The 22,614-nt window shown below is 47.9% G+C and overlaps 2 protein-coding genes across 9 annotated transcripts in view; one reads left to right on the top strand and one right to left on the bottom strand.

Annotated features, from left to right (window-relative positions):
• The window catches only part of DNAI1 (dynein axonemal intermediate chain 1), a gene marked incomplete at its 5' end in the record, with an annotated part of 258,464 nt that extends 237,446 nt beyond the window's left edge, over positions 1–21,018 (bottom strand). The window contains one exon of the mRNA XM_037902893.2: positions 20,821–21,018. Within this exon, the coding sequence (XP_037758821.2) occupies positions 20,821–21,018 (198 nt within the window). The remainder of the gene's footprint in view (positions 1–20,820) is intronic.
• Positions 21,019–21,286: 268 nt separating this feature from the next.
• Positions 21,287–22,614, top strand: part of FAM219A (family with sequence similarity 219 member A) — a 138,849-nt gene continuing 137,521 nt past the window's right edge. For 5 of the 8 annotated variants that reach the window (XR_005225847.2, XR_005225848.2, XR_006291304.1 and 2 more), the window contains exon 1: positions 21,287–21,513. Coding sequence is in view for 4 of the 8 variants with exons in the window: in XM_037902201.2 (XP_037758129.1) it covers positions 21,454–21,513 (60 nt within the window). In the remaining 4 variants the exon portion in view is untranslated. The remainder of the gene's footprint in view (positions 21,514–22,614) is intronic. The other 3 variants (XR_006291305.1, XM_043547658.1, XM_043547659.1) reach the window with 1 other exon arrangement.

Here is a 22,614-nt window from a genome sequence, read left to right on the forward strand (position 1 = left end):
GTTAAAAGATTTCCCAAAGGTCACACACTGAAGTCAGTAGCTGAGCAGAGAAAAGGACCCAGGAATCCTGGCTCCCAGGTCTCTACTCAAACCATTAGACAATACTACTCTTCTATAGTGTTTCAATCCAGCAGCAGTAGCTGATGTAGACATTCTATTTTAAAAGGAACACGCTGAACGTTAATTTAATGTGACTTAAGCAACAAAATTTAAAACAGATTTCCGGAGCACAATTTAATTTAGACCCAATTCAAAATCAAACTCCTCGCTTTAAATAGGAAACCAACCCTACCTACTATCCCCCCTGTAAATGAGTCTGTAAATACATTTATCTGGCAGTAAAGGCATTGACAAGGCAATCTGAAGGTAATTGTTTCTGGCAGTTGGGCATATTTCAATTAACACAGCATAAAGAGCAATCAGTGAAAAAAATCTGTAACTATATTAAAAATGAAAAGCGAGGCTGAAGAAAAGCAAGAACCTGACTTCATCAGAAGCAAAAAGAAACTGGAGCAAACACTGTCCCCTCCCTGCACCCTCCCAGTCATGATTCCCCAGGTAATGAAGGGATTGCAGGACAGTGGGTAATCCTACATGTCACGGGGGGTGGGGGTGGGGGGGAATTAGGGACGATATAGCAGCACAAACTCCCTTTGAAACCCATGACCTTCTGCTAATTGCACTATGCATATGTCAACCTTTAACTTTTTTAAAAATACCATAATTAGCCCCTTCATGTTATTCTCCCATTCTCACCTCCAAGCTATTTTCTATGAGGTTCCCTACACCTGGAATTCTCTTCCTGACCTAGTCTGCTGTGCTTATGGCTTCTCCTCCATGTGGTCTGTCCTTAAGCTCCAGGAAATTTATAAACTCTCACAAGGAACCAGATTCTGATAGCCTTACTCATGAGTAGTGCCACTGAAGCCACGTAGACTATTCACAGAATAAGGTACAGTACTATTATGAGTGAGGGTAGTGGAATTTGGCCCAAAGAAGCATGAGAAAAAATAAAACCCCTGTCATAAATATAAAGGGAAGGGTAAACACCTTTAAAATCCCTCCTGGCCAGAGGAAAAATCCTTTCACCTGTAAAGGGTTAAGAAGCTAGGATAACCTCGCTGGCACCTGACCAAAATGACCAATGAGGAGACAAGATACTTTCAAAAGCTGGGAGGAGGGAGAAAAACAAAGGGTCTGTGTCTGTCTGTGTGATGCTTTTGCTGGGGACAGAACAGGAATGGAGTCTTAGAACTTAGTAAGTAATCTAGCTAGATATGCATTAGATTATGATTTCTTTAAATGGCTGAGAAATTAAGCTGTGCTGAATAGAATGGATATTCTTGTCTGTGTGTCTTTTTGTAACTTAAGGTTTTGCCTAGAGGGATTCTCTATGTTTTGAATCTAATTATCCTGTAAGGTATTTACCATCCTGATTTTACAGAGGTGATTCTTTTTTACTTTTTACTTCTACTGAAATCCTTCTTTTCAGAAACTGAATGCTTTTTCATTGTTCTTAAGATCCAAGGGTTTGGGTCTGTGGTCACCTATGCAAATTGGTGAGGATTTTTACCAAACCTTCCCCAGGAAGTGGGGTGCAAGGGTTGGGAGGATTTGGGGGGGAAAGAAGTTTCTAAACAACGCTTCCCTAAGAAATAAACCCAGATAAACATTTGGTGGTGGCAGTGGGAATAAACATGGGGAAATAGTTTTACTTTGTGTAATGACACATCCACTCCCAGTCTTTATTCAAGCCTAAGTTAATTGTATCCAGTTTGCAAATTAATTCCAGTTCAGAAGTCTCTTGTTGGGGTCTGTTTTTGAAGTATTTTTGTTGAAGAATTGCCACTTTTAGGTCTGTAATCGAGTGACCAAAGAGACTAAAGTGTTCTCCGACTGGTTTTTGAATGTTATAATTCTTGACGTTTGATTTGTGTCCATTTATTCTGTTACATAGAAACTGTCCAGTTTGACCAATGTACATGGCAGAGGGGCATTGCTAGCACATGATGGCATATATCACATTGGTAGATGTGCAGGTGAACGAGCCTCTGATAGTGTGGCTGATTCTCTACGTAAAAGAACGAGAGACTGCTGAATTGGAATTAATTTGCAAACTGGATACAATTAACTTAGGCTTGAATAAAGACTGGGAGTGGATGGGTCATTACGCAAAGTAAAACTATTTCCCCATGTTTATTTCCCCATGTTTATTTCCCCACCCCCTCCGCCCCCCACTGTTCCTCAGATGTTCTTGTCAACTGCTGGAAATGGCCCACCTTGATTATCACTACAAAAGGTTTTCTTCCGCCCTCCCCCCCCCCCTGCCCCCCAGCTCTCCTGCTGGTAATTGCTCACCTTAAGTGATCGCTCTCATTACAGTGTGTATAGTAATACCCATTGTTTCATGTTCTCTATGTATATAAATCTTCCCACTGTATTTTCCACAGAATGCATCCGATGAAGTGAGCAGTAGCTCACGAAAGCTTATGCTCAAATAAATTTGTTAGTCTCTAAGGTGCCACAAGTACTCCTTTTCTGAATGGTTTATGTATCATTGTGGGCCAGGAACAGACAAAGAAATGACTTTTGGATAAATAGCCCAAGTTTAAAGTGATTCAGGGCCTTCATGCTGATTCCTGATCGAAAGGCTGATATGAACTTGTAACCACAGGGAAAACCCAGTTGTGGGGTTTGAAGGACTGACAGCTACCAGAGCCCTATGTTGGAGTTGGGGGACTGATCTCTAAGCTTTTTAGCATGCATATAGGTTCTTTTATTGTTTTAGATGCTTTCTCTGTAACGCTTTTACCTTAAGAACAAATGGGCTTGTTTAGAAGGAGCTCGGTGGTAACTTGTAACTGCTGGCAGCACACTGGTCATAGCCCTTGGAGAGACAACAAAACACAGCAGATTGGCTTGCTGAGGAAATCACAGTGTAGATCAGGTAAGTGTACAGCCTTAAAACTCCTGGTCAGAAGGGAGTAAAATGTGGGTCTCTGCCCTGGTGAGACAGCTGGGAGCAGAAAACCCTGAAGCTCGTGCCGTCAAGCAATCACGAAGGGGGAATACAGGTGCAGTTACCCTGCTTCCTAGGCAGTCATTTCCCAGTTTGTGTGTGTGCAACTGATTGTTCCTTCCTAAGTGGAGTACTTTGCATTTGTCTTCATTGAATTTCATCCTATTTACTTCAGACCATTTCTCCAGTTTGTCCAGATCATTTTGCATTTTAATCCTGTCCTCCAAAGCCCTTGCAACCCCTCCCAGCTTGGTATCATCCTCAAACTTTAAAAGTGTACTCTCTATGCCATTATCTAGATCAGGGATCGGCAACCTTTGGCATGCAGCCCACTAGGGAAAGCCCATGGCGGGCCGGGCCGGTTTGTTTACCTGCCGTGTCCGCAGGTTCAGCCGATCGCAGCTTCCACTGGCCGCGGTTTGCCGCTCCAGACCAATGGGGGCTGCGGGAAGTGGCGCAGGCCAAGGAATGTGCTGGCCACCCTTCCCGCAGCCCCCATTGGCCTGGAGCAGTGAACCACGGCCAGTGGAAACTGTGATCGGCCGAACCTGCAGACGTGGCAGGTAAACAAACCAGCCTGGCCCACCAGGGGCTTTCCCAGGCAGGCCGCATGCCAAAGGTTGCCAATCCCTGATCTAAATCATTTATGAAGATATTGAACAGAACCAGACTCAGGACCAATACCTGCGGGACCCCACTCAATATGCCCTTCCAGCTTGACTGTAAACCACTGATAACTACTCTCTAGGAACAGTTTTCCAACCAGTTGTCCCCCCAAAACTTATAGAAGCTTCATCTAGGCTAGATTTCCCTAATTTATGAGATGGTCATGCAAGACAGTATCGAAAGCCTTACTAAAATCAAGATTTGGTATGTATCTAAATCAATATATCTAAGCTCCCAGTGGCCATGGTGTGCCGTTCCTGGCTAATGGGAGCTGCAGGAAGCAACCGGCTGCAGGGACGTGCTGGCCACCTCTTCCCGCAGCTCCCATTGGCCAGGAACGGCAAATTGCGGCCACTGGGAGCTGTGGGGGACCATGCCTGCGGACAGTCAAAGTCGGCAAAATGTCTCACGGCCTGCAATCAAATTATCCTGATGGGCCGCATGCCACAGGTTGCCCATCACTGGTCTAAACTGATTTATTTTTTTTAATCGCTGTTACCTCCCTCTTCTGTTCATTCCCTCTGAAGTATCTGGCACTAGCCACTGTTGGAAGACAGGATACTGAGCTTGATGGACCATTGGTCTGACCCAGTACTGCCTGTAGTAGAAAGAGAGAGCCGGAGACATGAGACCTGGTATATGGGGCCTGGTATGAGGCCTGAGGCCTGACCTAAAGTCAGGCCCTGCTGAGATAAAGCAAAGTTAGCACGAGTCAAGCTGTGAGCAAAAGCCAGTTACAAAAGCCCATGCCTGCTTGCAGGCTTACTCTCAAATACATGAACGTGGCAAGAACAGGGCTGCTGTTGCAAAAACACAAGCACGCCTAGGCACTAAGTATTCATGTAAACACATTCCACAAAGGTAATGCCAGAACAGCCCAATACAAGTTTATGGTATAAACACACTTCCCAAAGATGATACAGGAACACAGTGACCCCTCCTAAGGATAAGGTCAGGATGACAGGGTGATGGATAGAGATGTGTTGATCGAACCAACAGGTACAAGGTAAAGGATGGTAACAAACCACATCAGAGGGGAGATACATAGCTTGTTTGTATCAGTGTATAAAAGAGGGGTCGCAAAGGGGGTGCCTCTGTCCAGCTGAGGGGGGAATGCAAAGTACCAGCGTTCACTGAGCTGGTCAATTGTCACGGGCATACATGTGCTAGCGTACCTGTAGGCACAGGCGCCAACTGCCACTGGTGCCGGTGGGCGCTCGACCTGCCTCTCGCCCCAGCCCGACTCCACCCCAGCCCTGCCCCATTCCAACCCCTTCCCCAAAGTCCCCGCCCCAACTCCACCCCCTCCCTGCCCCATTGGTCTCCTTCCCCAAATCCCCGCCCCAGCCCCGCCTCTTCCCCACCTCCTCCCCTGAGCGAGGGTGTTCCTGCTCCTCCCCACTCCCTCCCAGAGCCTGTTACGCCACAAAACAGCTGTTTCACAGAGGCAAGTGCTGGGAACTAGGGGGAGAAGCGGGGATGCAGTGCGCTCAGGGGAGGAGGTAGAGGCGAAGGTGAGGTGAAGCTAGGGGGTGGGGAGCTTGGCTGCCAGTGGTTTCAGAGCACCCACTAATTTTTCCCTGTGAGTGCTCCAGCCCCTGTAGACATTGAGCCGGGGAGCTAGTACTATGCTTTGTCAGCAATAAACCTGGCCAAGGGCCTTCGCTACTGACCGGAGCCTGTGGTCTTCTTGGGCAATATGACTGGAACCTGCTGTAGAGGCTATCTGGCCAGAGCCAGTGCGGCATGCACTGCATGCAGGGAGAACACAGATCGAGCAGCCAACAACTGACAATACTGGCTTTTTTATGTTCCTGTTTTTTGCTTGTAAACTGTTTATCCCCACCTGCAGATCACCTCTTATTGGTTATTACTGGTGATGGTGGTAGTGGGTAGATCCTTTGCTGTGTCCTAAAAAGCAGAGATCTGCTCACAGGGATAGCATTCGCTCAAACCCAACACTGACTCGTGGCTCACAGGAAAGGAGGCAGCTGCACAGACTTTTCAAAAAGAAAAGTGTCCATCCTTGACATTCAGGACAAAATCTTGCCCTGACTGTCCAAGTGAGAGGGTGCAGTGATGTCCTAGAAGGTCCCATCCCATCAGCCAGGGCAAGACTGCCTACAGTAGCCTATGCTGGGGGGTGCACCTGACAGTTACCCTGAGCAAAATATTTCTTGACACAGGGTAGCTCTTGCTGCTGACCACAGCATAGACACTAGACACACCCCTAATCTGTTGATCACATCGCCTCGGGAGCATTGCTAACCCTTGAGCAGGGTAAAGTTCCTCCCTGTGCTGTGCCCAAGGCCTAAAGTGGGCTGGGTTGCAGAGCCAGCCTAAAATACCAGAGTAGTTGGAGTGAGGCTTAGGCAGGTTGGTCGTGTTGCCAGCTACTCTAAACAAGCTTTGCAGGTGCTGGAAATTGCTCATGAACTAATGAAACAGCCATCAGAGGGTAATGCCAGACCCAGCCTTTCTTTAAGATCATTATAAGATATGCCTGCACCCCCCCCGCCCCCACACACACACACACTCATTCTCAAGCACTAGGTGATCAGATGTCACAATTCAGCAATCCAAATATGACTCCTGCTAAATTTACTTTCTCTTCCAGAGCACAGACACTATCATTCCTGCTTTCCCTGCAGCAGAGCACACAGGTTAGCATGTAATCTGACATAACAGATGAACAAATCATTGGCAGCTTTCGGCAAGGAGGCAGTTAATGGGAGCTGAGGTTGATGTTTCAGCAAAGCCATCTAGTAATTTCCTACTAGCATCTTATTCTTGTTTTGAATGTCAGCAGCCTCCATAATGAAGGACTGTGTGATACAAGGAGCACTGAAATAAAGCAAAGGGAGGCAAGGCCACTTCTGGTTTTCTCTGCAGCAGACATCAATTTACACACGATATGGATGCCAATTTAACAGCTATTTGCAAACTAGTTTTTTTTAATCTGCTCTTTGAGAAACGCTAACCTGAGAGTTCATTTTACATAACAAGAATGGCTGAGTGCACCTTTCGAGCCAAGAGGCACTTCTGCAGGGAACAAAAGAAAACATGTTTGAGTGTTGCTTGTGTTTTGTGGAAAAACTCTTTTAGTTTCTCATTGACAATTTACTTGGATAGAAAAAAAAAAAAACACTTACACATCAATGGGCACAAGCCTGTGCCTCTAGGGTAATGAGAAACGTCTTTCTGTCCAAACTCATAAGCCTTGCCTACATTGGGAATATTACCCATTACTGACATCAGATGTTGACAAAAAGTGCAGCTGAACTGGTTCAGAATTCAGTTTAGCTGTAAGTGCAGACAAAGAAAAACTGTCTCCAGCACCAGTTAAGAAACTGGTTAAATCTTGCTTTTAATCAGGGCCAGATCATCAACATGTATATTTGTCAGCAATGGGTGCATTTCACAATAAAAGACAAGGCTATAGGATGCTAGAATCACAAAGCTGAGAGGTTTCTGGATCTGGCAAAGGTCACACCAGAGTGCCTGTTAATATCCTGTCAATGAGACAAGTTAGATGTCTTCAAATTGACAGGGCCTGATGAAAAACATCCTAGAAAACTCAAGTTGCTGACTGAGGAGATATCTGAGCCATTAGTGATTATCTTTGAAAAGTCATGGAAGACGGGAGAGATTCCAGAGGACTGAAAAAGGGCAAATATAGTGCCAATCTATAAAAAGGGGAATAGGGATAACCCAAGGAATTATAGACCAGTCATCTTAACTTCGGTACCCAGAAAGATAATGGAGCAAATAAACAATCAATTTGCAAACACCCTGAAGATAATAAGGCGATATATAACAGTCAACGTGAATTTGTCAAGAACAAATCATCTCAAACCAACCTGATAGCTTTCTTTAACAAGGTAACAAGTGTTGTGGATAGGGGAGAAGCGGTAGATGTTGGATATCTTGACTTCTGTAAGGCTTTTGATGTTGTCTCACATAACCTTCTCATAAACAAACTAGGGAAATACAACCGCGATGGTACTAAACTCACACCACCCTCAGGTTAGCAAAGCACAACTCGACACCTCATGCCTCAGTCATGGTCCCAGGCCTAACATTCCCAGGTCCGCTATAAAAAAATAAAAACAATTAAAAAATAAAATCTGTCCATCAATCGTATGAGGGAATGTGCAAACTAAGGAACAAATGGGGCATGAAAGTGTAAACGAAAAAGTAAGATGGCCTGTGACGGGGTGAACTCACTCCGCACTTGACAGGGAAGGGTTAACTCCTCACTGTGGGTAGAGAAAGCGTCACCCCCACATTCCTACTGGGCATGCTCCAGGTGTAGCAATGTTAGGATATAGATATTCAGGCCTGTCTGTAAAGGCCTATACTCTAAGAATTTAGGTGTATTCTTATCACTTGGCTAGTTCTAGAGGTATAAAAGAGAGAATCAAAATCACTCTCTGCCGGTGTAAGGGCCTTCTCTCACTGTGACAGTCTGAGGCCCTGTGCTTAGGCTAAGGCCTTTGGCTAAGCAACAGAGGCAGCCATAAGCTGGGAAGCGACCGGTCACCTCCTCGCATTCCAACCTAGTCTCATTGAAATAAACTGCTATTGGGCTGTTAGGCATTATCAGGACAGGATTGTATCCTATCGCCTCCAGAGAAAAGGATGCGCCTAGAAGATGTAAAAGGAAACTTAGTTTGATAGCATCCTGTCTGGCAAGAACTCATTTATCAATAGCTGGGATGTGAAATCCTCATTTCTGTGTTGTTCTATCATTGTAGTCCCCATTTCCCTATTGTTTGTCTGTATAATCTCTGTCTGGTTCTGTGATTGTTTCTGTCTGCTGTATAATTAATTTTGCTAGGTGTAAACTAATTAAGGTGGTGGGATATAATTGGTTAAATAATCATGTTACAATATGTTAGGATTGGTTAGTTAAATTTCAGGAAAATAATTGGTTAAGGTATAGCTAAGCAGAATTCAAGTTTTACTATATAGTCTGCAGTCAATCAGGAAGTAACGGGGGGGAATGGGAACAGGGAAAGGGGGTGGGGAAATTGGAATCATGTTTTGCTAAGGGGGGGAATGGGAACAGGGACACAGGTAAGGCTCTGTGGTGTCAGAGCTGGAAAGGGGGACACTAAGGAAGGAAACTGGAATCATGCTTGCTGGAAGTTCACCCCAATAAACATCGAATTGTTTGCACCTTTGGACTTCAGGTATTGTTGCTCTCTGGTCATGCGAGAAGGACCAGGGAAGGAATAAGCCCCCTAACAAGCAGCAGTATAAGAGGGAGCGTCCCGGCTCAGTCTGAGCTGACTGCTGGAGAGGAAGGACACTCCTTGCTGGCTCCTGCCCAGGAATCACTAGAGCCCTAGACCTCAGAAGCCAGAGGCGCCGAGACCCGCACGGACACCCAGCTACCTGTGGACACCACAGTGAGCTCCAAGCTACATGGAGTTGCACTGGCCGAAGAACCCAGAGACCCCAAAGAAGCACAGATCACACTGGAGTGACAAGGTAGCAAGTAGCCTGGGCGGGGGACAAAGCCATTGTCCCGAGGCTGGTCAGCATGTTGCAGACAGATCCCCACTGACCCAGTGGCAGACTCACTTGCCACTGCAAGGGTCCTGGGCTGGGACCCGGTGGAGCAGGGAGGGCCCGGGTCCCCCTACCTGGCTGCTGCCCCCAGGTGACGGCCCAAACTCCGCCCTTCCAAGCAGCCGCCTGACCATACAGTCCCGCCCAGAGGGCAACTGTATTGGCTCCGGCCGCTAGCCCATGCAGTCCCGCCCAGACGGTGACCCTATTGGCTCCGGCTGCTAGACCATGCAGTCCCACCCAGAGGGCTACCCTATTAATTCTGGCCACTAGGACACACAGCCGCGCGCAGAAGGTGACTCTGCTGGCTCCGGCCACTAGGCCATACAGCCACGCCTGCAGGGGTATCTCCATCAACTCGGGCCACTATACCTGACTGCTGATGAACCCAGTGGATCATTAATGACTCTGGCCGCTAGGCCTTACTGCCCTGCAGACCCAGGGTATCTCCATTGACTTTGCCCATTGGGCCTTACTGCCTTGCAAACCCCAGGGTACCTCTATGGACTCTGGCCGCTAAGCCTTACTGCCTGGCAGAGAAGGGCTACCCACCGGACTTGGGTCACATGACCGTATTGCCCTGTGGAGCAAGGCGATTCCATAGACTTTGGCTAGTGGGCCTTAAAGCCCTGCGGATCAGTGCATCTGTATGGACTCCTGCCCTTACGTCTCATGGCCTGGAGACTGAGGGCAACTTGAAGGATGGGGTGAACTCATCCCGCACTGGATGGGGTTTTCCCCACCCCGTCACACATGGTGGAGAATGTGGGTAGTGATCAGGACTTGTCGAGAGGCCCATACCTAAATCCCCGGTAGGAGGGAATGGGTTTTCCCTCGACAGGTAGTGGTACTTCACTGCCCAATAAATTATCAGACCACAAGATGGAATCAGACAAGGTTTTGAAGTGGCTCCTGGAACGCCAGCAACAGCAAATCGCCAATAAACAACAGCAGATGATGCGTGAACTGGTCACCCAGCAGCAAGACCAGCAGGAGAGGCTTGGGCAACAGATGGCTTTATTACGACCAGGGGGCAGTCCGGCCACCAACCCAACGGGGTCCAATGGCAGCGCCCTACCTCGCAGCCTCCCACTACGATTTACCTAGCCATGAGGTTCTCTACGCCGGTCCGAGACCCTGAACCACCTCCCAGGCCCGACTCTGAGGATGATGACCACCTAGTTTCACCCCAACGGGAAGAAGATCCTCGGGCAGGAACCAGGCTAATGAAGGAAGATTTGCTGGCTGGCGAGGCGCACAAATGCTGTTATGAGTGCAATCAAGAGGGGCACTGATGACGAGATTGCCCCTAAATGGATTGTAACTATGGACAACTGTGGGTAGCTAGCCCTCGAGCCCGGAAGAAAGCACCTGGGAAGCGTGGAGTCCTTGTGCCCTGTGGCCCTTATTGACTCTGGATGTAGTCAGACCCTCATCTGGAGCGAACTGATCCTGGATCTCGAACCAGCAGGATCCCGAATTCACTTACAGTGCGTCCATGGGGATGTGCACTCCTACCCGACTTCCTGGGTAGCATTAGAGATTTCTCACCACCACGCAGCCCTGCAGGTGGTCCTTTAGCATCTCTATCGTCCGGTGACCCCACTGGTTGTTTAGCAGTCTTCCTGCTTCTGATGTACTTAAAAAAATTTTTATTACTTTTTGAGTCTTTGGCTGGCTATTCTTCAAATTCTTTTTTGGCCTTCCTAATTCTATTTTTACACTTCACTTGCCAGAGTTTATACTCCTTTCTATTTTCCTCAATAGGATGTAACTTCCACTTTTTAAAGGATGCTTTTTTGCCTCTCACTGCTTCTTTTTCTTTGTTGTTTAACTATCACCTGTCAGGGATCATCTAGATAATACTTAGTCCTGCCTTGAGTGCAGAGGACAGGACCAGATGACCTCTCAAGGTCTCTTCCAGTCCTACGATTCTATGAATGAGCAATCTAGACCTATTTTCCATCTTTCTTTTAATTATCTGATTTCCATTTTTTAAATAAACTTTTATGAATCTGAGAAATTTGGGCCACTTTTTAAAATGGACTCTGCAAAGGATTGGTATTAGAGACCACTTGGTTCTAATCCTAGTTCTGCCACTTGTTATGTGTCACATAGATTGATTTGTTGTTATATGTCACATAGGTCGACTTGTTATGTGTCACATAGGTCAACATTTTCAAAAGTGTGCTCTAATTTTGGGTCTCACTTGAGAAGCTTAGGGCCTGATTTTCAGATGCTGGGTGCCTGACACTTCTGCTGACTTCAGTTAGGGTTGTGGGTGAAGTTGGCATTAACCTTTTTATGACTCTCTGTCCCCATCTGTAAAATGGGTTCAATATTACCTACTGTAGCTCACAAGACAGGGGTGTTGTGAGATGTAACAGTTTGTAGGGCACTTTGGGATCCCCTGAGGAGGTTATAGACGTATATAGTATATTTTATTATTATTAACAAAAGTGCATTAAGAGCACAACACTCTACCCATTCACAATGATTTCTAACAAATTTGGAACACACTCACGTACACACCCCTATTAAAGAAAACACATACAAAGAGAATGGCCTAAAGGCATTTTTAATTTGGACTAAGACCAAGTCAAATGGTTCACATTGAAGCCCGTTGCTTGTATGCCTGATGACAAACTGGCCATTGGAATCACAATCCAATTCAAGAGAGTATCCAATCCAATCCGTCCAGAGCCAGAGACTCAAGGAGAAGGTGACAGAAGAAACGTTGGAGTCATCAGGATGAGGAGATAAAGGGAGAGGAAGAGCCAGGCACAAAAGTCAGAAAAGAAGGCAGAGCGAGGATGGGGCCAGAGGAATGGTAGCTAACTGCCACCTGCAGGGAGAGAAAAGTTGATCATGTGCCTTTTGTAAGGTAGAGCAGATATGGGAGAGTGAAGGAGGGTCTCGAAATGGCATGAGGGGAAGAGGAAGAACCTGACAATGAAGGGGTTTATCTGAGCTGAGGGAATGGGCCCAAAAGGAAAGTGTAACAAGGACAGCGTAGTCAACGATGAAAAATCAGAGGGGTTAGGCTGGTTAAGGTGATAGGGAGAAGATGGAACTTCTGAGATGAAGGGACAGCAGTGAGTTTTCAGGAGAAGTGGTCCACATGGAGGCAGCAGATGGAATGAAGACACAGCATCAGGAGGCAGGAATACAGGTTAGCAGGCAGCCTTGCTTTCTGGTTAAGGGGACATGAGAGGATTTGGAGGCTCAGGAGCTTGCCCATTTGTATTCAATAGAAATTAATTGACACGAACTGGGAATTAGACCTTGACCCACAACCTCATTTCACATAGGCCACCAGTCTTCAGCTAGTAATTAATCTGGGCCTGTTACTGTGGTGAGTTCTGCACAGGCACAGGTGTTCACCCACATGGAGCTCACTCCAGAACCATGGCCCTAGTCACTACTGACATGAGCTGGATTTGAGCCATCAGACTAGAAGATCTCTTTATTCCAGAAACAGTCATCTGAGCCATCCAGCTCCCTCACAATAAGGATATTCCTGGCAGAAGCATGTGCAATGGCCATCAAAATTCATAAGCATGCGGCCTCTATAGGACAGACTAATCAAGATGCTCCTGGAGGTTGCTTGAGACATAAAAACCAGAAGAGCTTAAGCCGTTTATGATATCCAAGAACCCCAAGATAAAATTAATTTCACTTCAGCACATTTCCTAGGCTTTTCAAATACAATATGAATCTAAAACTGTACATTTCAAAACATTTAAAACAATTACAATATTGTGACACCCACAAGGTGGGTAAGGTAAAATCTTTTTGAACCAACTTTATTGGTGAGAGACAAAAGCTTTTGAGCTTGCACAGAGCTCTTCTTCAGGTCTGGGAAAGTTACTCAGTGTCACAGCTAAATACAAGGCGGAGCAGGTTGTTTGGCATAAGTAAAAAGAAAAGGAGTACTTGTGGCACTTTAGAGACTAACCAATTTATTTGAGCATGAGCTTTCGTGAGCTACAGCTCACTTCATCGGATGCATCCGATGAAGTGAGCTGTAGCTCACGAAAGCTCATGCTCAAATAAATTGGTTAGTCTCTAAGGTGCCACAAGTACTCCTTTTCTTTTTGCGAATACAGACTAACACGGCTGTTACTCTGAAACCTGGCATAAGTAGTTCACTTAATAGGTATTTCAAGGATCCATTCAAGGTGAAGTGGTCCATTAACAACTCTCCAGTCATAGGGAGGAAAGGAAGAGGGAGAGGGGAGCAGCTTGGCCGGAGGGCATTGTTAGTTGGTTACAGATTGTTAGCTGTAGCTCACGAAAGCTTATGCTCAAATAAATTGGTTAGTCTCTAAGGTGCCACAAGTACTCCTGTTCTTCTTGCGGATACAGACTAACACGGCTGCTACTCTGAAACCTGTCATAAATCTAGTGTTTCTATTCAGTCTGTGATTTTTAATATCTAGCAAAGTTATGACAGGTTTCAGAGTAGCAGCCATGTTAGTCTGTATCCGCAAGAAGAACAGGAGTACTTGTGGCACCTTAGAGACTAACCAATTTATTTGAGCATAAGCTTTCGTGGGCTACAGCATCCGATACATCCGATGAAGTGGGCTGTAGCCCACGAAAGCTTATGCTCTAATAAATTTGTTAGCAAAGTTATGAATTTAAGCTCCCAAACTCATCTTTTGAAGGTGTCCTGCAGATTTCCTTTGAGAATCAGGACAGAGAGGTCAGCTATAGAGGTTATAGCTTGTGAAAAGTGTTCACCCACAGGTGATATGATGTTTTTGTCTTATCATTTTTCTGTGCAGGTTCATTGGAGAGCATAGTGATTACAGTATCTCTCCTTTGTCTGTCTGTGCTGCAAGGTTGGTTTGAATTCCTTTCTCGCTCTGTTTTGAGAAGCAGAGGAGCATTAGAGATTCTTGACACCTGGGAATCAGTTGAGTTGCCTTACCACTAATTGGCCAGAAAAGATAAGAGCTAAGGCCCAGATCCTCAAAGGTATTTAGGCTCCTAATTTCCATTGTCCAGGTTTAATCCCCAACAAGCCTCACCTGGCCTCTGAAGAAAGCAGAGTGTGGGGCCAATCAATACCAGAGAGGGAGCAGACAAAAACAGCTCTCCCCTATTTGGGAGGATGACAGTTAAAATGTCAGAGAGACAAGGTGGGTGAGGTAACATCTTTTATTAGAGTGACTTCTGTTGGTGAGAGAGACACACTTTTGAACTACACAGAGTTCTTCATCAGGTCTGGGAAAGGTACTAGGGAAAGTGTCACAGCTAAATACAAAGTTGAACAGATAGTTTAGCATAAGTAGTTAGCCCGTATTCTAAGGGACCATTCGAAGTGCAGTGGCCTGTTAACACACCTGTAGTCATAGGACAAAAAGTCGTACAGGGCTACAATAACGCTGAATACAACAATGGAAGTTCAAATGTTGGAAGCTATTGATTGCCTATTCCTGAATACTGTATGCCTTGTAGTTGTAGCCATGTGGATCCTAAGATATTAGAGAGACAAGGTGGGTAAAGTAATATTTTTATTGGCCCAACTTCTGTCTCTCTCCAACAGAAGTTGATCCAATAAAAGATATTACTTTATCCACCTTCTCTCTCTAAATTACTGAATACTCGCAGTTAAGTTACATATGCAGAGGCTAAAACCTTGGTGGACTGCTGGCTGGGGAACATGAATTGTAACTTAAGGTTTCCGTGTTTTGTGTTTTGGAATGTTTTGCTAAAATCCACTTCCAGCTCAGGTGAGGACCAGAACAATTTTTATTCTACCCTTGAGAGAAAAAACACCTGTGTTTGTTTTTTTTGTTTTTGTTTTTTTTAAAGAAGCTGATTCAGGGTGTTCCTTGTGGTGAGGAGCCAACATTGTATGGACAAGAACAACCAGTTTGTGCCACTCAGAAGTATTAACTCCTCTCAGTACCTTCAGCTGGCTTTTAAGTTAAACCTTCCAGCTCTGGGAGGAGAGAATGCCTTCAACTCTCAATAACTTCTATGGGAGACGCAAGAGCTGAGCAACTTGCAGGATTGCAAAATCTGCATTGACTGGGCTGCTGCTATTGTTCTTGTAGCTCATTTTTATAAAGTTTTCATGCCCTTGTTCTGATACGCTTATCCCAATAAATCTGTCTCTTCCCTATTTAGCAACTCCCAGGAGTGAGTTGCTGAAAGTTGAGATGAGACCAAAATTTAAATATTTTAAAACAAAGAAAACTTACAAAATATAATATTGTTGTGATGTCAATGAAAATTATTTGGTCTGATCGTTCACCCACAGTGTTTTCCACACAAACATTGCAACACCGTACTAATGTCTGATAGCCAGGAAGTGAACCTGAGTAAGGCTTTTATCCTGCATTGTGATCCATGCAGGCAAACTGCCATACCCAGGCAGAGCTCCACTGATGCCCATGGGGCTCCATATCAGTGCAGCAGTCCACTCCCAGGGATCACAAGGTAGGATCAGAGCCTTAAAGCAAAATACAAAAACAAACAAACCAAAAAAACCCTGACCAGCCTCATTTCACGTCTAAGCTGAGGGAAGGGCAAATAAATGAAGGCATAAATAATAATGGCTAAGTATGATCTTAAAAATCCATCTGTTTTAATATTACATAGTGGTGGTAGCAGGAAATGAAACTTTAAAAAAAAAAAAAGATTCTTTAACCTGTCAATAGAATGTCCCTTGAATTGACTACACTAAAATACTCCGATTACTAGGTGTACCTTAAGGGCACTTTAAAGGTGAGCTGAAAAGAATGTTTAAAGGCATGCTTACGTAATGCTGTGCACAAGGCTGTAACAGTGTGACGTGATGACGTAACGAAGAGGCACAGCGATGCAATAGCACAGCTTGGTGATGTTGCAGGGCTACCCTTTGATGTTATGGCGCTGCACAATGAGGCAATGGTGCAGTGACATAACAAGGTGTGGTGATGTCACGCTGTGGCACTGTGATATAATAATGCAGTGTAAGGCTGTACTGTTCAATGGTATAATGGCAAAGCATGATCATGGTAGGCTGTGGCATGGTAATTTTAACATACAGGGCTGTTATGTAATTACATGGCAATGTAATGTGTCACTGCGTTGTAACAGCATGGTGCAGTGATAAAACAGCATGGCAAGAGAATGAAATGGTGCTACGATGCATCACTAATAATGCACCATTGTAACCGTGCAGCAGTGTAATGGCACAGTAACACGATGTGACTGACTGCAATGAACAAAGCCATGCGAGTCCCAGATTGCCGAGACTCATCAAGCCCTCGGATCGCTACCCCTTCCTGCTTCTCCACGTGGGCACCAATGATACTGCCAAGAATGACCTTGAGCAGATCTCTGCGGACTACGTGGCTTTGGGAAGAAGGATAAAGGAGTTTGAGGCACAAGTGGTGTTCTCGTCCATCCTCCCCGTGGAAGGAAAAGGCCTGGGTAGAGACCGTCGAATCGTGGAAGTCAACGAATGGCTACGCAGGTGGTGTCGGAGAGAAGGCTTTGGATTCTTTGACCATGGGATGGTGTTCCAAGAAGGAGGAGTGCGTGCTAGGCAGAGACAGGCTCCACCTAACGAAGAGAGGGAAGAGCATCTTCGCAAGCAGGCTGGCTAACCTAGTGAGGAGAGCTTTAAACTAGGTTCACCGCGGGAAGGAGACCAAAGCCCTGAGGTAAGCGGGGAAGTGGGATACCGGGAGGAAGCACGAGCAGGAGCACGTGAGAGGGGAGGGCTCCTGCCTAATACTGAGAAAGAGGGGCGATCAGCGAGTTATTTCAAGTGCCTATATACAAATGCACGAAGCCTGGGAAACAAGCAGGGAGAACTGGAAGTCTTGGCACAGTCAAGGAATTTTGATGTGATTGGAATAACAGAGACATGGTGGGATAACTCACATGACTGGAGTACTGTCATGGATGGATATAAGCTGTTCAGGAAGGACAGGCAGGGCAGAAAAGGTGGGGGAGTTGCACTGTATGTAAGAGATCAGTATGACTGCTCAGAGCTCAAGTATGAAACTGCAGAAAAACCTGAGAGTCTCTGGATTAAGTTTAGAAGTGTGAGCAACAAGGGTGATGTCGTGGTGGGAGTCTACTATAGACCACCGGACCAGGGGGATGAGGTGGACGAGGCTTTCTTCCGGCAACTCGCAGAAGTTACTAGATTGCACGCCCTGGTTCTCATGGGAGACTTCAATCACCCTGATATCTGCTGGAAAAACAATACAGCGGTGCACAGACAATCCAGGAAGTTTTTGGAAAGTGTAGGTGACAATTTCCTGGTGTAAGTGCTGGAGAAACCAACTAGGGGCAGAGCTCTTCTTGACCTGCTGCTCACAAACCAGGAAGAATTAGTAGGGGAAGCTAAAGTGGATGGGAACCTGGGAGGCAGTGACCATGAGATGGTCGAGTTCAGGATCCTGACACAGGGAAGAAAGGAGAGCAGCAGAATGCAGGCCCTGCACTTCAGAAAAGCAGCCTTTGACAACCTCAGGGAACTGATGGGCAGGATCCCCTGGGAGAATAACATGAGGGGGAAAGGAGTCCAGGAGACCTGGCTGTATTTTAAAGAATCCTTATTGAGGTTACAGGGACAAACCATCCCGATGTACAGAAAGAATAGTAAATATGGCAGGCGACCAGCTTGGCTTAACAGTGAAATCCTTGCTGATCTTAAACAAAAAAAAGAAGCTTACAAGAAGTGGAAGATTGGACAAGTGACCAGGGAAGAGTATAAAAATATTGCTCGGGCATACAGGAGTGAAATCAGGATGGTCAAATCACACCTGAAGGTGCAGCTAGCAAGAGATGTTAAGAGTAACAAGAAGGGTTTCTTCAGGTATGTTAGCAACAAGAAGAAAGCCAAGGAAAGTGTGGGCCCCTTACTGAGTGAGGGAAGCAACCTAATGACAGAGGATGTGGAAAAAGCTAATGTACTCAATGCTTTTTTTGCCTCTGTCTTCACGAACAAGGTCAGCTCCCAGACTGCTATACTGGGCAGCACAGCATGGGGAGAAGGTGACCAGCCCTCTGTGGAGAAAGAAGTGGTTTGGGACTATTTAGAAAAGCTGGACAAGCACAAGTCCATGGGGCCGGATGCGCTGCATCCGAGAGTGCTAAAGGAGTTGGTGGATGTGATTGCAGAGCCATTGGCCATTATCTTTGAAAACTCATGGCGATCGGGGGAGGTCCCGGACGACTGGAAAAAGGCTAATATAGTGCCCATCTTTAAAAAAAGGGAAGGAGGAGGATCCGGGGAACTACAGGCCAGTCAGCCTCACCTCAGTCCCTGGAAAAATCATGGAGCAGGTCCTCAAGGAATCAATTCTGAAGCACTTAGAGGAGAGGAAAGTGATCAGGAACAGTCAGCGTGGATTCACCAAGGGCAAGTCATGCCTGACTAATCTAATTGCCTTCTATGACGAGATAACTGGCTCTGTGGATGAGGGGAAAACGGTGGACGTGTTGTTCCTTGACTTTAACAAAGCTTTTGATGCTGTCTCCCACAGTATTCTTGCCAGTAAGTTAAAGAAGTATGGGCTGGATGAATGGACTGTAAGGTGGATAGAAAGCTGGCTAGATTGTCGGGCTCAATGGGTAGTGATCAATGGCTCCATGTCTAGTTGGCAGCCGGTATCAAGTGGAGTGCCCCAAGGGTCGGTCCTCGGGACGGTTTTGTTCAATATCTTCATTAATGATATGGAGGATGGTGTGGATTGCACCCTCAGCAAGTTTGCAGATGACACTAAACTGGGAGGAGAGGTAGATACCCTGGAGGGTAAGGATAGGATACAGAGGGCCTTAGACAAATTAGAGGATGAGGTTCAACAAGGACAAGTGCAGAGTCCTGTACTTAGGACGGAAGAATCCCATGCACCGCTACAGACTACAGACTAGGGACCGAATGGCTCGGCAGCAGTTCTGCAGAAAAGGACCTAGGGGTTACAGTGGACGAGAAGCTGGATATGAGTCAACAGTGTGCCCTTGTTGCCAAGAAGGCCAATGGCATTTTGGGATGTATAAGTAGGGGCATCGCCAACAGATCTAGGGATGTGATCGTTCCCCTCTATTCGACATTGGTGAGGCCTCATCTGGAGTACTGTAGTCCAGTTTTGGGCCCCACACTACAAGAAGGATGTGGAAAAATTGGAAAACATCCAGCGGAGGGCAACAAAAATGATTAGGGGACTGGAACACATGATTTATGAGGAGAGGCTGAGGGAGCAATGGTCTCAAGCTGCAGTGCGGGAGGTTTAGGTTGGATATTAGGAAACACTGTTTCACTAGGAGGGTGGTGAAACACTGGAATGTGTTACCTAGGGAGGTAGTGGAATCTCCTTCCTTTGAAGTTTTTAAGGTCAGGCTTGACAAAGCCCTGGCTGGGATGATTTAGTTGGGGATCGGCCCTGCTTTGAGCAGGGGGTTGGACTAGATGACCTTCTGGGGTCCCTTCCAACCCTGATATTCTAGGATTCATAGAATCATAGAATCATAGAATATCAGGGTTGGAAGGGACCCCAGAAGGTCATCTAGTCCAACCCCCTGCTCAAAGCAGGACCAAGTCCCAGTTAAATCATCCCAGCCAGGGCTTTGTCAAGCCTGACCTTAAAAACCTGTAAGGAAGGAGATTCTACCACCTCCCTAGGTAATGCATTCCAGTGTTTCACCACCCTCTTAGTGAAAAAGTTTTTCCTAATATCCAATCTAAACCTCCCCCATGATATATTCCATGATATGAGAGACAAGGCGGGTGAGGTACTATCTTTTATTGGACCAACTTCTGTTGGTAGAAAAGACAAGCTTTCCCAGGCCTCAAGAAGACATCTGCAAAGCTGGAAAGCTCGTCTTTTCTACCAACAAAAGTTGGTCCAATAAAAGATATTATCTCACCCGCCTTGTCTCTGGAATGGTGGTGTCATTCTCTGGCACAGAGCTCATGATGCAGTGCGCTGATGTAAATGTATGGAGCAGGATGTCATGCTTCAGCACAGTGACTTAGGCTATGTCTACACTAGAGAATACAGCAGCACAGTTGCAACAGTAACCACTCTAAGCTGACGGGAGAGCGTTCTCCTGTCTCCACCCACAACGAGCAGCAGTTGCTATGTTGGAGGGAGAACCTCTCCGGCGCTTATGTTGGTGTAATTTATGTTGCTCAGCTGGTTTATTCATACCCCTGAGAGACATAAGTGGTAGTGTAGACATATCGTTAATGGTGTGAAGGCAGAAAGTCTTCGTCTGATGACAATTGAGGAACTAGGCTGTCGCTCTGAGATTTAATGGTGAGGAATAATTATGCAGATACACCATGATATCCTTCTCTCATTGCAGGGCATGTCATGGTGGTGTGACTGAACAGGGATGTCATGTGATGCAGTGTACCAATGTCATGGCATAGACCAGTGATGTCCTGCTGCGGCAGGATGGTGAGGTGACGTCAGGGGCCAGAGTGATGATGTCATGCTGCGGGGTGATGGTGAGGTGACGTCAGGGGGCAAAGCAGTGATGTCATGCTACGGGGTGATGATGTCATGCCGGGACACGTTACCCCGCGGACTGGCCCTTACCTTCTGGCTCTTGTAGGGCACCTTAGGCGGCATGGCGGCAGCGGCAACAGTCCCCCGGGCTCCAAGTCTCCCACTCCTCCTCGCTCGCTCCTTTCCCCGGGGGCAACCAGCTGCCGGAAGTTGACGCTGGTATCTATGGCAACGGGCCGGAAGTCCCTCTCTGCCAATCCAAATCCGACGAAGTGAGCTGTAGCTCAGGAAAGCTTACGCTCAAATAAATTGGTTAGTCTCTAAGGTGCCACAAGTCCTCCTTTTCTTTTCGCAAATTCAGAATGGGATTTGGGCTGCTCCCCGCCCCCCGCGGGGAGAGAATGGTACGTCCCACCCCGCCGGAAGGGAAGTCCCCAACGGAGGGAGGGGCGGGGCGTTCTTCCCATCCGGGCTCCCGGACCGGCTCATGAATTATTCATAAAATTGCCCCCCTCCCCCGCCCCCTCATGAATAACGCATAGCGGGGCGGGGCGGCGGGTCCCGGACCCGGAAGCGGAGCGGCTGAGTCACCCCGGCAGCGCGGCTGGCTGGGATGAGGCAGCCGCAGGAGCAGCCGCAGCAGCAGCAGCGAGCGGCGGGCGCGTCCCTGCGACACTGAGGCGCCCGACCCCGGCCCCGGCGCGCCCCCGCCCCGCCGGCACCATGATGGAGGAGATAGACCGGTTCCAGGTGCCCACCGTGCGCGCCGAGATGCAGCCGCTGGTGAGGGGCGGGCGGCGGGGCCGGGGCGAGCCGGGCGGGGGCTGCCGCCGCCGCCGCCTCACGCCTGTCCTGGGGAGGGGGGACCCCGCCCTGGGCAGCGCTGTCACCCCGGGGGGAGGGGGCCCTGCAGGCGGGGGGAGCCCCTGGAACTCAGCGGGAAAGGGGGGGTCCCCCTGTCGTGAGGAGGCGTGAGGCCAGGGGGGGCGCGCGGCTGTCTCCCCCCCCCGGGGGCGTGGCTTTTCCTGGCCCCCACCCATGGGGGCAGAGGGGCCACCCATCGGCATCCGCTGCACTTCCCGTGGGAGGGGGCTCCCGGAGTGTGTCCCCCCCACCACCCTCCGCAGCTGCCCCCGGGCTCTGAGCGCCGGCCCCCGCCTATCCCCTCGGGGTGGGGGGGGGAGGCAGGGCTGGGGGGCTCCGCCTGTCCCCGGGGGGGGCGCAGGGGCAGGGCTGCTAACGGGACTGGGGGGTCCCCGATGCCCGCCTGGCCGATGATGTCACCGCTCTGTCAGCTGCCTGTGGGCCCGCAGGGTGGGGGCCGCGCTGGCGACGACCCCTGGTTGTGCCCCCGTGTGTGTGTGTGCGTGTGTGTGTGCGTGTCGTCGTTCAGCTCTCCCCGATCTCTCAGGCGCGACAGGGGGCGGGGGGGCCAGTATGGGCCGCTTGCTGTGGTTGCCCCTTTCTCCCTGCCCCGGTTTCTGGCTGGCTTTGGGCGGAGGTAAGAAAAACCTGGCTGCTGTGTAACGTCTTGTGGGGGGGGACAGGACCGCTGTGGTGGTGGGACCTGTGCGCTTGGGGTGGGCGCTCCCAGGGCCTGCTGTGGCCGCAGCTGCTGGCTCAGGACAGGACCCCCCCCCCCACACACACACACTGACATTTTGCCGTTGTTAGACTGTGGCAAGCCTGGGGGCTCCTTGCTTGCCGCCCCACCTGTTAGTGAGCTGCAGATAATTGATCACCAGGGTGCTGCTTTTCAAGTTACCTGTCCATCCCTGTCACTGTGCTCTGAGGATAAGTCCGAGTCTTAAGTGCTCCGGTGTACCCCAGAGTGACTTCCATGTTATTCCATGAGGAGATGTTTCTTTTCTCTGAGCAGGAATT

This window comes from Chelonia mydas, chromosome 5, assembly GCF_015237465.2.
Source record: "Chelonia mydas isolate rCheMyd1 chromosome 5, rCheMyd1.pri.v2, whole genome shotgun sequence".
NCBI lineage: Eukaryota > Metazoa > Chordata > Testudines > Cheloniidae > Chelonia > Chelonia mydas.